The 17349-nt window shown below is 39.3% G+C and overlaps 1 protein-coding gene across 2 annotated transcripts in view; it reads right to left on the bottom strand.

Annotated features, from left to right (window-relative positions):
- Positions 1-17111, bottom strand: part of MYSM1 (Myb like, SWIRM and MPN domains 1) — a 46728-nt gene extending 29617 nt beyond the window's left edge. For both annotated transcript variants that reach the window (XM_056122290.1, XM_056122291.1), the window contains exons 1-6: positions 17029-17111; positions 11159-11234; positions 8906-8976; positions 8164-8241; positions 3947-4025; positions 1300-1398 (exon numbers count right to left, since the gene is read on the bottom strand). In XM_056122290.1, coding sequence (XP_055978265.1) covers positions 1300-1398; positions 3947-4025; positions 8164-8241; positions 8906-8976; positions 11159-11234; positions 17029-17111 — 486 coding nt within the window. The remainder of the gene's footprint in view (positions 1-1299; positions 1399-3946; positions 4026-8163; positions 8242-8905; positions 8977-11158; positions 11235-17028) is intronic.
- Positions 17112-17349: the final 238 nt, after the last annotated feature.

The raw sequence follows: 17349 nt of genomic DNA, 5'->3' as shown, positions 1-17349 counted from the left end.
GGATGCTGGGAATCGAACCTGAGTCGGCCGCATGCAAGGCAAACGCCCTACCCGCTGTCTATCACTCCAGTCCCGAGATTTTAATCAATTTTGATTTGACTTTTATACATGGTGTTAGAAAGGGGTATTCTTTTTTTTTTTTTTTTTGCATGTGATTGATCAGTTTTCCCAATACCATTCATTGAAGAGATTTTCCTTACTTCACTTCATTTTTTTGGCTCCTTTCCCAAAGATGTCAATATATACATGGGAATCTGTCTCTGGACTCTCAATTTGACCTTTCACTTAAATTTTGGTTCTTGGCTCACACTTGGCAGTACTGAGGGACTATCTCCCAGTCTGGTACTCTTGAATGGTGCTCAAGGAAACATGAAGTGCCAGGGACCAAAGCTGGGGCACAAACCTAGGGCATGCAAAGGATACACTCTAGCCCTTTAAGTAATCTTCCTAGCCCCTAAGTTTTTGTGTTTTTAAAGCTAAAATTTTATAATTCTCTAATTTATTAAAGAATTTAATAAAATTCTTTAATTACTTGAAAGAATCTCTCATAATCTTAGTAAATGAAAATCTTTCATTAAATACAAAAACAAGAAACTATTTTTTTTGCAGATTCACTTAACATAGCTCTAGTGTTATGTGTTAATAAAATAAAGCATAAAATTATCTTCCCTTAGCTCCTATTAGAAACAAAATATCTGATAATGTAATAAGCAAAAGAATAAATATCAATAAACTCACTAAAACATTAAATTTTATCCAATGCATTTCCATATTCCAAATAATTATGTTTCTAAGATATAAGTACAACAAACCAAGGAACTATGCCATAACTGTTATTTTTCTGAATTTAAAATTTTCAGGTGATTCTTAAAACAATTATAAAAATGTCATTGCAGTTCCAAGTTTTATGCCAGCATTTATGGCCTTTAAGCTCTAATAACTATGTTGCTATAAAACAAATATTTAGAAAGAAAAGATATCTTTCAGGAAACAATAAGACCTTTAAAGTTTTCTCTCTGTAATACTACTTGACTTTAAGCTATTTCTGATCAATTACTATTTTATTCTTCCATTTAACTATATAAAATTAAGTGGAGAATGAAACGTTTAAGACAAAGATATTAAAGATTTGTTTCAAGTATTTGAAATAAACATTCTGAGAGCAATTTATGGGCAAAAAATACTGTCACTAAAAAAAATTTTAACATCAAGACTTAATACCTGAATTATAAAACTATTTCTCTTTGAATCTTGCTTATTCAAAATAATATAATCACTAAGATATTTATATTTTTTTACCTTATTTTTAAAGTACTGTCTGGCATAACTCTTCACTTGCAAAACAGTACGACTTCCAATTAGTTTGGCAATTTTGGTCCACCTTCGGCCAAATTTAGCCTGTTATCAAAATGGAAAAGAAATAGCTTTTGATTATATTACTCATTAATATTCCAAGCAACTGCCATGATAAAAAAAAAAGACCACATCTTTATTTTCTAACGCACACAATGAAGTCTCCTATATAAATAAGACTCTTAAAATCAAAATTATTCTTAAAATTCTTTTGCAATCCATACTTTTGAAAACTGATCAAAACAATTTAGATGCATGAATAGCTATCTAAAAATAGATGTGTATCACTGTACTATTTAATAGTAAATATTATTATTGCACAATTATATTTCAAATCTAAGGGAATTAAAAAAATAAGTTTCTAAAAGAGAAGCTGTTTACATTTTTTTGATATAAATCAATTATGTCCTGACACTAATTTCAGAATACCGTATTTTTACTCATATTCCATTATTCATTAAATGTCCCGCATCAAAACATCAAATACTTTTTTTCTATACAGATATCACAGTGATTATAGTCTACAACTGTACCTCATGGTGTTCCACTAATAAAAATTAAAAAAATTAAAAATTAAAAAAATTAAAAAAAAAAAGAACTGACTCACAGATCCAGTAACCCATAATAGAAGCCTACCTACATTCTCCTTAAGCCTGTCTCATAAAAAAAGTGGAAAGAACCTTGAATTTAAGGGAGCTCAGTGTTTCAAATTACAGAAAGGAATACATAAAATTTCAAAGATAAAATGATTTTTACCTATTAATTCTATGATTTTCTATATAAATCTCCTTTGGAATATCTCTAACATAGGACACTTTCTACTTGCTAAAGTAGTTCAACAATACTTAATTTTTAGAATTCTTATAAATTGAGGGAAAAACAACCCCCAAGCCCCAAGACATACAACAAAAAGTCCCAATTCCAGAAAGCTGATCCAGAGATGAGGTTTGTAGACAGGAATCCATGCCTTTAACAGCGAATCATCCTGTAAGATCTAACCCATGTGATAAATCTTAATTTATATACTATTTCATATAGTCCTTAGAAAATCTGACATATGGACAACATTGTAAAACTGAAGGTACTTCTGCAAAATTATACTAAGTATGCACACTAGATGAGATCACCTTACTGATGAATTATCTATCTTTATTGTAGGATGAGGCAAACAAATAACACTTTTGGAGAAAAAAGATCTAAATTAACTCATTGTGATTGCTGGGATAGCTACTAAGAAAGAAAATTGGGCAGAGAACGCTAACAAAAGAAGCAAAGAAAACATTAGCCAAGATGGATCAAAATGACTCTATGTCTATCTAAGAAAAAAAGGAGAAAATCATTCAATACCATATAATTCCTTTCTCTGAAGCCTGGTGGAAATGACTCTAATAAGCCAGAAATATCAATGGGTGGGAACTGAATTTTGGAATACAGACAATAGTTTCAAGCTTCTCATGTCAGAGTTTATAAAAGAAACGATTTGTGAATATAATACATTTGCTTATATAGACACAAAATACCTCTAGAAGTATACAATTTAGAAATTGTTTAGCTTACGCAAACAACTGAAATGGGCACAAAAGACCAAATAATTTACTACTTTTGATATTTTCTAAATTTGAACCATGCAATTACAGTTCCTACAATGACCACCAATGGCAAACATAGTCTAAATCTACACATAGCCAGTCTTTAATAAGGGAAAACACCAAAGTATCAACAATCTAGTATAAATGATTGGTTAATAAAGTCAAATGACTGAAACACTAATATAAACCCACTAGTAAAGGAGGGAGAAAAGAAAACCCCAAGAAAAGATAAAGGCCTCAGTATAGTTTATGTTTATACAGAAATATCACGGAATATATAGACAAGACAGTAATAACTATAAAAATACAAACAATAAAAATATAGAAATATTTTATTTCTCATCATAAGAAGTATAAACAATGCTATTTCAATAAACATTCAAAAATCCTACATAGACATAATATAGTCTCCAAATATATGCATATACATAATTTCACAATTTATTAACATAATACTGGTTATATCAAACCTTTATAGAAAAAGATACAAACTGCTCTGGATAGTTTTTTTTAAAAGCTTAAGTTTTTGTTAATGATTCCTTCATTTTAAGAAATATTTTTAAAATACAAACTGACATAGTTTCCATTAGTGTGTAGACATTTAAATAGATCTCAGTGAAACATTAATGCAAAATAAATGACTGCAGTCTTTAATTACACTAAAATATTTATCGACTGTGCACAATGCCAAAGATTTTAATAAAAAAGAACCCAGCTAATGATCTAGGCAGTTTCAAAAATACAAATTATTTTTTAAAAATGAAAGAGAATACATCAAATAATGACTTTTCCCTTTTAACACAAGTAACTGGTATCATACATACAAATATATCTAAATTTCTTGGAGTTTAATAACCGCCGCCAAAATGACATCTAAAATAACTGATCCAAAAACCGACTGGTACATTCACAGTAATTAAATTAGAAATTTCATCACTACAAACTAATTTACATTATTTGATTCTAGAATTATTGTACTATAAATTAAAAATTGCTCTATTTACCAGCCCTTGTTCAAACAGTTCTTTTTCTTCTATTGTCCACTTTACTGAGTGACTGGCTGGTTTTGTAGGAGAGTGTACCCTGAAAGAAAAAAGAGAGCTGCAAAACAATTCTGAAATTAAACATTTTCCACTTCTGCAGCTACAGTTTATAAAGAGCCATGACTTAAATTCAACACTTTAGGCTGAAAAAAAACCCAAGACCACAGCCTCTACCTGAGAGACTGATTTACCCAGACTCAGAATGACTTCCTGAGCTCAGAATTACAGGAATCCCAAAAGGTCCCTTGTGGAGCAGGGTGACAAGACACTGGTGCTGATAAGACCTGACCTTGCAAAGAAGCCCAGAAACAAAGCCTTGCAAGACGGAATTATCTGGGCAAAGTTGGCAAGATCAGGGTGTCAGCCAGCACCAGGTGTTCGGCCTTGAGCCTCTCTCGACCTTCTAATCACATGAGCCCTAGACACAGAAACTGTCATATAAGCTTAGCAAGTTACCCTAACTGCAGCTTCCAGCATTGACTGGGATTGGACCGGGGCATGGCAGGGAAGGAGCGGTGACAGGCCAATAATGCTAAACTTCATGTGATTGGACTTTCTTGTAAGCTGAAACCCTCTATAAAATATGTGTATATCTGGCAATAAAGTCAACAGCCATCAACAGTCAACACCCGGAGGGTGTTTCTCCGCGCGCCCGTTAACCTTCGCCCCGCACCTGCCTGGACTCAGCGCGCAACATGTCCAGGCACCGTTGTGGGGAAAACTGTTCCCCAACAATCCCTGAATTGGGATGGGAGATGTGTGCAGAAAGTAGATAAGGATCAAACATGGTAACCTCTCAGTGTCTGTACTGCAAACCATAATGCCTAAAAGTAGAGGGAGAGTATGGGGAATATTGTCTGCCCTGAGGGCAGGGAGAGGGTGGGAAAGAGGGGGTATACCAGGGATACTGGTGGTGGGGAATGTGCACTAATGGAGGGATGAGTGGTTTGATCATTGTGTGATTATAACCCAAACATGAAAGCTTGTAACTATCTCACGGTGATTCAATAAAATTAAAAAAAAAAAAAGTCCCTGAGTCTCACAGAAGTTAACATTAAAAGACTGTCACTGTCACTGTTCTCCTGTTGTTCATCGATTTGCTCCAGTGGGCCCAGTAACATTGTGAGACTTGTTACTCTGTCTCACATATGGAATATGTCAAGTCATGGGTAACTTGACAGGCTTTGCCATGCCTGCGAGATACTCAAAGGAAAACAAAGTGACTATCAATAGGCATACATAGGCTGGAAACAAAATAGCAAAAACTAATATATTTCTAACTCCTGAAAAGCATGTCCAGTTTAAACTAGTTCCGGGAATATTATTTTCCTGGTTCTTCCATACAAATTCATGTAAAAATCAATTCAGAAAAATTAAAAAAACAAACACACAACTGTGGTACTAAGTTCAGTAGCTTAGTTCAGTAAGCCATTAATCTTTCCACTAACTTCGTTTTTATTATTTATTCAGCAAAAGATAAAAGCCAAAGTTTACTTAGTACTCAACGAGTTTTTAGCAAGTATAAACCTATACATTGAGTCTTTTAAGATGCCACATGGAGGGGAAGGAGAGAGAGAAAGCAGGGATGGTGGACAGGATAAGGGGAGAACAACTATGACAGAGGAGATTGCTCAACCAGGAGGAGGTGCTGCTGACAGGGGGTAAAGTGTTATGCATGAAACCTCATCCATAATGGTATTATAAAGCACAGTGCAAAAACAAAAAAGTCCCTCGCCTTTTTTCAGACTGACAGGATGGAAGGCAAAATGGGGAACTGGGGAGAGTACAATGATGGAAAGAAGCGGACACTGGTGAAGGAACAGGTGTTCAAACATTTTGTGCCTGGAGCCCAATCATGAATAACTTTATAATTTCAAGGTGACTAAATTTAAAACACACACACACACACACTTATATAAAATATCCTTACATGGGGGACCATAAACTTACAAGTTTATAAACACAAAATATCATCAATTTTTTTTATCACAGGTCAAAGTGTGCTTATAAAATATTTAGTAAGGTAAGGTAAGGTAAAGGCCCTCCCGTTGATCGTCGATTTGCTCGAGCGGGCCCAGTAACGTCTCCATTGGAGACTTTGTTGTTACTGTGTCTGGCATATCGAATACTCTCGGTAGCTTGCCGGGCTCTCCGAGAGGGGCGGAGGAATCGAACTCGGGTCGGTCATGTTGGCGGCTTGTAAGGCAAACGCCCTACCCGCTGTGGGCCCGCTCGAGCAAAATATTTAGTAATTTCTCTAATTTCTGAAAGCAAAAAATTCAAATTATATTTTTGTTTAAAACTACTGAAGTCAACCTGAATCCATAAGATACTTGGAGAAAAATGTATGCAAAACTCTCCAAGACACTGAAGCTAAAGGCTGACCAAGCAAGTAGAAGCAAAGATGAACAAATGGGACTACATTAACAAAGAAGCTTCTGCACCTCAAAAGAAACAGTGACCAAGATACAATGGCAGCCCACAGAATGAGAAAAATTATTTACCCAATACCCATTTGGTAAGGGGTTTAATATCAAAGATACGGCAGTCCACAGAACGGGAAAAAAATTTAATCAATACCCATTTGATAAGGGGTTTAATATCAAAGATAAAGAAGGCACTTGTAGAACTTTACAAGAAAAAATACAACTCCATCAAAAAAAAAAGGAAAAGAAAATGAACAGAAACTTCCTCAAAGAAGAAATTCAAATGGCCAAAAGGCGCATGAAAAAATGCTCTATACCACTAATCACCAAAGAGATGCAAATCCAAACAAGGTATCATCTCACACCACAGAAACTGGCACACATCCAAAAGAACAAAAACCACCAGTGCTGGCGTGGATGTGGGGAGAAAGGAACTCACATTCATTGTTGGTGGGAATGTCTAGTGGTCCAGCCGTTTTGGAAAAACACTATGGATATTCCTCAAAAACCTAGAAACTGAGCTCCCACTTGACTCAGCAATACCACTTCTGGGGATATATCCCAGCGTCCCAAAACCACATAGCAGAAACACCATCTGCACTTCTATATTCATTGCAGCACTGTTACAACATCAGAATCTGGAAACAGCCTGAGTGCCTGAGAACAACAACTGGATCAAGAAACTGTAAAACATCTATACAATGAAATACTATGCAGCTGTTAGGAAATAGGAAGTCATGAGATTTTCTTATAAATGAATGGACATGGAGAGTTATCATGCTGAATAAAATGAGTCAGGAGAGGGACAGATATAGAATGACTATTCATTTGTGGGATATTTAAAAAAAACAAGTAGTACAAGACTAATATCCAAGGCCAGATAAAACGTAAAACAGAGGCCACAAGGACTGGTCAGGGTTGGAAACTTGCCACAGGTGTGTTGTGGGGGACAAAGGGCAGTTAAGATAGAGAAGGAATCAAAATGATAGCTAGAAATGATCACTTTGGACAAGAAGTGAGTGTTGAAAGTAGGTAAAGGGATAAACATAACCTTTCAGTAGTTCTATTGCAAACCATAATGCCCAAAAGAAGAGAGGGATGGGAGGTGGGAAGAAAGGGGCGGTGGGAACTGAAGTGGGGCGGGAGGGAAACTGGAGACACTGATGGTGGGAAATGTACACTGGTGAAGGAGTGGGTATTGGAACATTGCATAACTCAAACCCAACCATAAACAATTTTATAACTATCACTGTAATTCAACTTAAAAAAAATTATTTAAAATAAGAAATAAAACTAAAGTCAATGGACAAAGTAAGAGAAACTGAGTTAATTCCTAAAAAGTCACCTTTTGAAATATCTGCAAATTTCTAAGAAACCACCTTTGCCAAAATTTGACAGAACTGCCTATGCAGGGCCACAAAATAAATTCATGTTGTGAGACTCCAAAGTCTACAAAAAAAAATTTTGATTTATATTTTTGTATTGACCTATAATTGAATATAAATTCAATTAAAATCACAAATTCATAAATTAGAGTTTATATTTTTTTGTATTGAACAAGGGTATTTTTCCATAGTCCAACTATATTTTTTTCATTTAACCCTTTGATAATTTGTACTAAATAAAATACAACAAAAACACCTACATGATTTTTGGTGTTCACTGCAAACCAGACATGTAAAAAAGAAAATAAAGTTTACAGAGATTTAAAAAAATACAATTTAGACCTTAAAGATTTATGAACTGATTTACCTTTTTGTATATTTCTTCTCATCTTCTTTTTGATCAAGCCAGAATTTCTCTGGAAGTGATTTTTTAGATAAATAATATCTGTTCAATCATTAAGGAAATGTAAAAAAAAATTATATGTAAATGCAACTTTTATAAACAGGCACTCATATATTACTAAAAGTGACACTTGAATTACAGTTGAAACACTTTTCTCAAAGTTCTACCCATATTTGCAAAAATGAAAATATTTATAGAACAGTTATAAGGACTGTTACATATGAAATCAAACAGCATAGCGTTTGCACAAAATATGTACTACATAAATACTAGTTTCCCTTGTCTTCCTTATAAGAAGTAGCTAAGAAATATATTTATTTATTTATTTTAAATGTGAATATTTTTTAATATCTGGTGGAAAACTAGAAATGCTAGTTTCATTTAAATAATTTTTCCTAAAATACGGAGAGAATGTAATAGAGAAATATGACTGGTTATCCAGGATAATCTGGGAGTATACCTCTGGATATTTCTAAAGGTAACAGAACAGCTCAAAGTTATTAACTACTTTAATACAGAGATTCGGATGAAATGTTGGTGAATTACTCCTAGCGGTGCTCAGAGGACCATATGGCATGTTGGAGATGGAATCCAGGCTGGCCAAATGCACGGCAAGCACCTTACCTACGTACTATCTCTCGGGCCCCACGTTCATAGACTTTTTGCCCCTGAAATCTTTACTTTCCTCAAGACCATTAAAGGATACTCTTCTTCCAGTAACATCTTCTCAATGACAGCTCTGTTTTCTTCGCTGATGGTGCTATCCAGAGTCCACGGCTAAATAAAAGAGAGTATTTTTCTTTTCACTGCTTTTAAAAATCATCTTTTATTTTAAAGTGAAAAAACAGAACACAGTCATTATAGTAACAGCAATTATTTGCTGAGCACACAGAACTATCTTTGATTCCCAAATAACCCAAGATAGCATTACTTCACAAGTAACACAACAGCACTGAGAGCATTTTAAGTGAAAGAGGAGAGATTTCACCCTCGAGTATGCTGCATTCCAGGGCTCAAGCTCCTACCTATGATAAATACTGGCTATCATGCAGGGGGAACTAACAACTATCACATATTCTGCAAGATAGTTCACCTACTTTCAAAATTCACCATAATCTCTTTTTTCCTCAGGTGACAATCTTCCTTTAATCATCATACTCATTTTCAATTCTCAGAACTCAAGGTTGGAGGCTGGAATAACTACAGCAGGTCAAACACTTTCCTTGCATGAGGCCAACCTGGGTTTGATCCTTGGCACCATATCTGATCAGTCAACCATGCCCTGTCAGGAGTGACGCCTGAGCTCAAAATCAGGAATTAGCCCTAAGCACCTTGCATGTGCACCCCAACCCCTAGCCCCCTTTAAAAAAAAAAAACTTACAGTTGGACCTCTTTATCTCAGTTTCTTTCTATATTTCTAGAATGTTCTAATCAACTACCATTCAAGGTTTCCATCTGGGATTCTAGTAGGCTTGTTAAACAGCACATTCAAAGCAAAATTTACCATCACATCTGTTTACTTGTTTCTCTCCATTTCTTAACTTCAGAAGTGGTACCTGGGACACTCCAGTTAGAAATCCATGGATCATTCTGGGTTCTTTCCTTCTCCTTCAACACCCATAGCATTTTTAACATGCAGTTCTATACTGCTTAGAGTATTTTCTCAATTCTTCACATATCCACTCCTTTTTTTTTTTTTTAATTTTTTTGGGCTACACCCAGCTATGTTCGGGGCTGAAGTCTGGTTCTACTGAACCCAGGTCGGCGTACAAGGCAAGTGCCGTGCTCACTGTACTATATTTCTGGCTCCGATCTGCTCCTTTTATTATTATAAGTTTTTGGACTACTACCTGTAATGCTTGAGGATACTCCCAGTTCAGTGCTCAACGTAGTGTCAAAAAAATCAAACCCAGGACTCCCACAAGCAAAGCATGCAACCCAGGGACAAATATACCTCTCTGGTCTCTTATTTTTCAACTCAAATGTCACCACTTTCATTTCTCTCACTGACAACTTTTTTTTTTTTTTTTTTTTTTTTTGCTTTTTGGATCACACCCAGCAATGCACAGGGGTTACTCTTGGCTTTGCACTCAGGAATTACTCCTGGCAGTGCTCAGGGGACTATATGGGATGCTGGGAGTTGAACCTGGGTCGGCCGTGTGCAAGACAAACGCCCTACCCACTGTCCTATCGCTCCAGACAGACCCCACACTGACAGCTTTATCAGAAGAAGGTTCCTCACCCTATTATTTGACAATATATAATGTCCAAGACACATAATTCGGGTATGCCTACTTGCTATTTACCTGAGTCCCCTACAGAGAACAAGTTCCTTGATCAGAACCATGCCTATTTTGATCATAGCTGTATTCCACAAACCTGGAGTACTAAGCGCCTGGCACACAATAAAGAGTAAATAACTACTAAAGAAATAAACTTCAAGATGATACCCTCTAATTAAGAGAAAATGAATGTTCACAAATTTGCTGCAGTGGCAGAGCAGGATTTGTATCTAGATCAAGTTGGCTCCGAAAGAGTTTCCCAACAGGCCAGTTTTCAAAGTCAAAACAAGCCCAATTTTTTCTGCGCTGGTTTTGAAGAAAAATGTTTCAAATATGATCTTTATGACTGCTGAGAAATAGTACCAAAGTGAAAAAAAGAGGTTCTCTGAGTAGGGTAGGCTCAGAGGTCAGGGGTACCTGCCTCACACTCCGCAAGAACTCAAATTCAATTCCTGGCACCACAGGCTCCGTCCCCCAGCACCACTGGACAGAGCCCTGGAGGACCCAGGAATACAGCTAGGTGCTGTAGGTTGTCCCCAGCAATGCATCACTGGGTTCAAGCACTGATCCTTTTGGCAAGGGCACCCACTCCCCCAGCGTATAAGAATCTAAAAAAGGGTATTCTGGCCAATGAATAAAAAAGCGGGAAGTGCCTAGTATTTCCACAAAATACTTACAATTAGGCTATTCTCAGTTCTCCATGATGAATCAAGATAATGGTCTTGTAAAACAGATGCTGTAGTCTCATCACTTCTGTAATATGAAGTGGAAAAAAGTGTTATTATACCAATTAATGAATATAATTTACAGTACAGTGATCGGCAGGGTACATATGTCAAGTATTTAGTTTCCTTCTCTTAACGAGAGCTCACAGTACAGAAATGCTTGCTCCATCTCTTTGGTGTGTGTGAAATACATACAGTCTTTAAGTCATCTTATCTCTAATGATAAAAATCAAGTCTGACAGTTTAGTAATTTTAATTCCCAAGAACAAAAAAACCTCATGAGGAAAAAAATTCCTCTGAAAGAGTAACACAACATTCTCTATACCCACAAACCAACATTTATGACTTTGAATGAGTCTTATAAAGAGGTATCCAAATATGAAATTCATTTATACTATAAAAATTAACTTGGCTATTTGGGGGCCCTTTCTATGTCCACTGGGTATTAAATCTTGCTAACTCTCACTTCTTTCACTGAACAAGAATTCTCTTTAAAATCACATCAATCATTTCACATGCAAAAAAAAATAAACCATTAACTTTGGGGAGGCTCATTTTATCATAAAATTAAGTTTAGTATTTGCTTTAGTCTGTCTTAAAAAATTAAAAATTTCCTAAACCTAATTCCTAGACCTAATTAGGAATTTTTTCTACTTCTGTACTATATGAGAGCTTATATGAACTACCTATAGATTTATACTTTATATTTTCAATCAGCCTTACAGTACTGAAAATAAGTTATGAGGCTAACAGAATATCTACAGTGAACTAAAAGCAGTAATTCCTCTCAACTGTCAATGACAAAAAGGCTTAACTTTCATTTTCTTTCTTTTTTTTGGGGGGGGGTCACACCAAGCGATGCACAGGCGTTACTCCTGGCTCATGCACTCAGGCATTACTCCTGGCAGTGCTCGGGTGACCATATGGGATGCTGGGAATTCTACCTGTAGGCTGCATGCTAGGCAAATGCCCTACCCGCTGTGCTATCGCTCCAGCCCCCAAGGGTTTAACTTTCATATCTGCCAAGTATGAAATATGATTGGGAAGACTATATAAGGATAAAGAAGAAAGACTAAATAAGGATACTGAGCCTTGTATATGCAGAAGGAAATCTTTGCTCAACTCACTGCATCTGCCAAATGTGTACTTTTAAATTGACTGCAGAAATTTTTTTTGCGGGGGGGGTGACATACCCAGCAGTGCTCACTATTCCTGGCAGATTTAGGGGTTCCTATGGGATGCTGGGTATCAAACCCAGGAAATGCAAGGAAAGCATTCAACCTGATGCACTGTGGTTCTGGCACGGACTGCAGTAATCTTTTTTGAAGCATTCCTTCGAAAAAGGAAACACAACATCCACACCTCTAGTGCACACATCTGGCCATCTACTGGAATTCCCATTAGATCTCACAAACGCACAAGTTTAAGGCTTTCCTCTCCTATCAGCCTAGGTTGGTCAGTATCATCGCTAGCCCTCTAACTGCCCAAAGCAGAAATTAGCCGGTCCCTCCCCCCACTTCTGCCTCTCAGGACACAATTGAAAGCATAGCCAATTCTGTTGCAGATCAGGCTTTTCAAAATCCTGTCCTTCCACCACCAACCGGGTTGGGAAGGAAACCTGGGCTTTCTGCCTACAAAGCATGAGCTTAGTCAATAAAACTAGCTAGACTCTAGCTCCAGACCTCCAACTTCCAATACACAAGATAAAAAGCTAACAAGTTATCCACCTACCCTGCTTTATCATTTCCTATCAACTATCTCCACTGGGCATATATGTGTGTATATGACAAAGTAATATATGTATCTATATATATATACACTTTCTATCATTTTCCACTCTCTCCATTGGGCATATACATGTAAGGTTTCATCTTTCTTTTTTGTCTGTCTCAGCCAATAAGAATATTAAGTCTATAAAAGAAGTACTTAGTTGATAACTTCAATAAATGCAGACTTTAGCATATAAAAATAGAAAAGTTTCACCAGTATGTGCTGAATGACTGAAAGAGTGTCTACCTCTGTCCGCCCATGCAAAACAAGATGGGTGTTAAGAAAATGGGGATTTTCTTATAAAACCATTTGGAAATTGAGAGGTATAATCATGGGCTGGAGCGATAGCACAGCGGTAGGGCGTTTGCCTTGCACGCAGCCAACATGGCCAACCCGAGTTCGATTCCTCCGCCCCTCTCGGAGAGCCTGGCAAGCTACAGAGAGTATCTCGCCCGCACGGCAGAGCCTGGCAAGCTCCCCGTGACGTATTCGATATGCCAAACACAGTAACAACAAAGTCTCCAATGGAGATGTTACTGGGCCCGCTCGAGCAAATCGATGATCAATGGGAGGGCCTTTACTTACTTACTTAACATAATCATATCCGGATATAAGGAAACATACTTGTATTGCAAGAAGCAATAGGAAAGAGTGGGGAGGGGGCAAAGAGACCAGTAGCAGTTATCATTTAGTGATCATTTAGACACCGGGGAGTAACTGTAACCCCAATAACATAAAACACTAGAGAGTAATAGTAAACACTAAACAACAAACAAGTCCCTACCACACTGGGAATAAGGTTTTTTAAGAAATGAAGGCATTTGAAAGGATACTTTAAATCAACAAACCCTAAATTAACATCAGTAAAAGGTAACTCCAACAACGGCCAGGATCCAGAGATCATCACACTCAGCTCCTGGGAGAGAACAAGACAGAGTCTCCTACCCTATGCCTGACTGTCTCCACCAGGGCCCAACAGCTGAAGACCACCGAGGCCCAGCCAAGGCCATGCTGGGAGCACTCTCCACACACATGGATGAGCCTCACGCATAAAAGAACTGACAGAGGAACCCAGGTGTGTGGGACCCGGGGCTGAGATCTCCAAGCCTGTACAGTTTGGGACTGGACCTGCCAGTAACTAGACAGTTACACCCACCAACTGCCGTGTAACTCCAACAACGGCCAGGATCCAGAGATCATCACACTCAGCTCCTGGGAGGGAACAAGACAGAGTCTCCTAACCTATGCCTGACTGTCTCCACCAGGGCCCAACAGCTGAAGACCACCGAGGCCCAGCCAAGGCCATGCTGGGAGCACTCTCCACACACTTGGATGAGCCTCACGCATAAAAGAACTGACAGAGGAACCCAGGTGTGTGGGACCCGGGGCTGAGATCTCCAAGCCTGTACAGTTTGGGACTGGACCTGCCAGTAACTAGACAGTTACACCCACCAACTGCCGTGTAACTCCAACAACGGCCAGGATCCAGAGATTATCACACTCAGCTCCCGGACATCTTGTCATCTCATTCCTAATTCAGTCAAACTGGCAGGCTACCAAATGTAACATGCCCACACGGCAGAGTCTGGCAAACTCCCCGTGGTATACCCAATATGCCAAATACCAGTAACAATGATGGGTCTCATTCTCCTAACCCTGAAAAAGCCTTGAATATGGCACTTAAAAAAAAAAAAATCTCAGGGCTAGGACGAAGAAGACGTTACTGGCACCTGCTCGAGGCAATCGACGAACAACAGGGTGGTCGTGATCGTGATCGTGAAAAGGTGTCAGAATCTGTAAGTAATAGTAATTCAAGTCTAGGTCTATACCTCCTATGGGTGGGTGCTATTTAAGTAAGTGGGAAACTTGGAGGGGCTTGTTGAGTGAGGAAAGTTTGTTGAGCAGAGTCTTAGGTACCTCCAGAAGGTAAAGGTGGAGAGATGCAGAGAATTACATACAGGTACAGAGATAAATAAGTGGGTTTGAATTGAAGCTCAGAAGAGAAATTTGGGCTGGTGAAAGAATTAGGAAACAGCATCTATTATGAAACTTCCATTTTCGTAGGTTGAAAAAAAAAAGGTTGAAAACTGGAAAATTTCACATGGTCCAACCTAACATTTCAAAGAGAGAAAAATTAAACAATCAGAAAAACAAAGACAAATCTATAGAAAGGGGTTTAATGGTCTCGGATGATTTTTCCTATTTCCAAGAAAACTCGTATGTCTCCCAACTACTCATCTCTGCCCATTTCTCCTAGAGACTTATGGGGGAAAATAAAACACACATGCAAAAGTAGTTGGTCAAGATAATCCACACAAATATGGAAGATGGTTGTTATTAGAGGTTCTTTATTCATCTCAGGAGCAGGCCTAACACATTCCACAACTGACAGAAGTGATAGGTTAAACTGTATGAATTTGCCATCCCCAAACTGTCCATGGAACGTGGTTCCCCTGCTTGAATTCTGATGAATTTATTCCGCTACAAGCTATGCTGCTGGCTGTTTTGAACTTGAGCTTTCTGACTTCTGACCTAAGAATGGATCATTCTTGTCCAATCTTAAAAGGAGATTCTGGAAGGAGAATTTTAAAATGGTCTGTAACCTCCCTCAAATAAAAAGTTTATGCACAGCAAAAGAAACTCAAACAATAATAAAAAGATATCCTATCGAACGGAAGAAAATATCTGCACACAATACATCATCAGATATAAGGTTAATAGCCAAGATCTATCAAGCACTCACAAAAACTCAACAGAAAAATCCAACTAAGTCATCCAAAAATGGGAGAAAAGATGAACAGGCACTTTTCTAAAGAAGACATACAGATGGCCTATAGGAATATTTACAAAATCTCATCATCACTCATGATCAGGGAAGTGCAAATCAAAACAACACTGAAAAATCATCTCACGGCAGTGAAAACACATCAAAAAGTCAACCGCAGTTGGTAGGGTACCCTCATTCCCTGTTGGAGGGAACGTCACCTGGTTCAGCCTCCTCTATAGCAGGCAATATGGGCATGTGTACACCCACACTCATGGCCACACTTAGTATAATAGTCAAGATACGGAAACAACCCAAGTGCCCAAACTGCACAGGAATGGTCAAGAAGCTGCAGTAAAGATACACAATGGAATACTACGCAGCTCTAACTAAGAACAAAATGATGCAATCTGCTGTTCCATGGACGGAACCAGAGGATGTCCCACTGAGTGAAGTCAGGAGAGGGACAGACACACAGAATGATCTCTCACATACGGGACTTAAGAGATACACAGCAAGGGAGTCAAAATACACAGCAACGTAACAGCAAAAAAGGTCCAAAGGCAACACAACGGGAGAAGTGGTCTACAACACTGACTTGGGGAGGAGGGTGTCAGGAGAGAGGGGCGCCGGGATTCTTTGGGGCCGGAGTCGGGCACACTGGGTGAGGGATGTGGTGTTGGAATTCTTTCTCTGGGCGGGCACCACTGCCACCTTGAGCTCAGGAGCATGATCGGGGGCACGGGTGATGCTGTCCAGCCCACGATCGATCGCACCGCCAGGGCTGCCCGCTCTGAAAGCCGCTCCGTTCTTTGCAAAGCCCGCAGCCCTGGAGGAAAGTTTTCCAGGCGCTCGTGGAGGCGGGAAACTTGGGGCCAGGCTGGAGACCAAGGAGCTCCCCAAGGTCAACTGCACGTGTGGGCGATGCAGGAGGGAGCCCCGAGCTCAGGTACCGTGCAGAGAAGCCGCCCAGTTCCGGTGGCTGTCAGGCAAGGGGGGAGGAGGCAGGGTCTGGGGTGCAGGAAACGGGCGAGGAGACCTGTCGGGGAGGGGGTTGGACCTTGTCGGCGCCCGGGCCGTACTCGGGAAAAACGGGCACCTGGCGCGAGCGCGGACCCAGCAGCCGGCGGTCGGGATGCGCGGCGGGCCCGGGCCTCCGGGAGCCCACGGGCCGGCAGACCGGCTCCCGCTCCCCCAGGTCCTCGGCCGGAACCGCGGCCCTTTCCAGAGGACGGGCCTCGCCGCGCGGCCCTTCCCGACCCCGCGCAACCCGGTCTCTCCGCCTCACCCGGACTGGGAGGCCGCTGGCACCACGTCCCCTTCGATATCCACATCCGCCTCTTCCGCCGCCATGATGGGTCGTGACCCCATCGGTCCTCTCGAGAGATCCCGCGAGAGGTGACGGACCGGGGGCGGGGCCGAGCGGAAGCCGGTCGGGAGGCGGGGCTTCCCGAGTAAAGGTGGCCCGGACTTTGGTCTCTGGACTCGCCTGGACATCCGAAGGTGTAGTTTTCCAGGACCTGGGCTTTAAAGAGATTGTACTTTGGGGTGATTTTTTTTCTTTTTTAAAATTTTTTTTTTATTTTGGAAACTTATAAAAATGATCCTG

This window comes from Sorex fumeus, unplaced genomic scaffold, assembly GCF_029834395.1.
Source record: "Sorex fumeus unplaced genomic scaffold, SorFum_2.1 ptg000045l, whole genome shotgun sequence".
Taxonomy (NCBI): domain Eukaryota; kingdom Metazoa; phylum Chordata; class Mammalia; order Eulipotyphla; family Soricidae; genus Sorex; species Sorex fumeus.
Note: the sequence above shows the minus strand (reverse complement) of the source record. Positions and strands in the feature narration are given on the sequence as shown.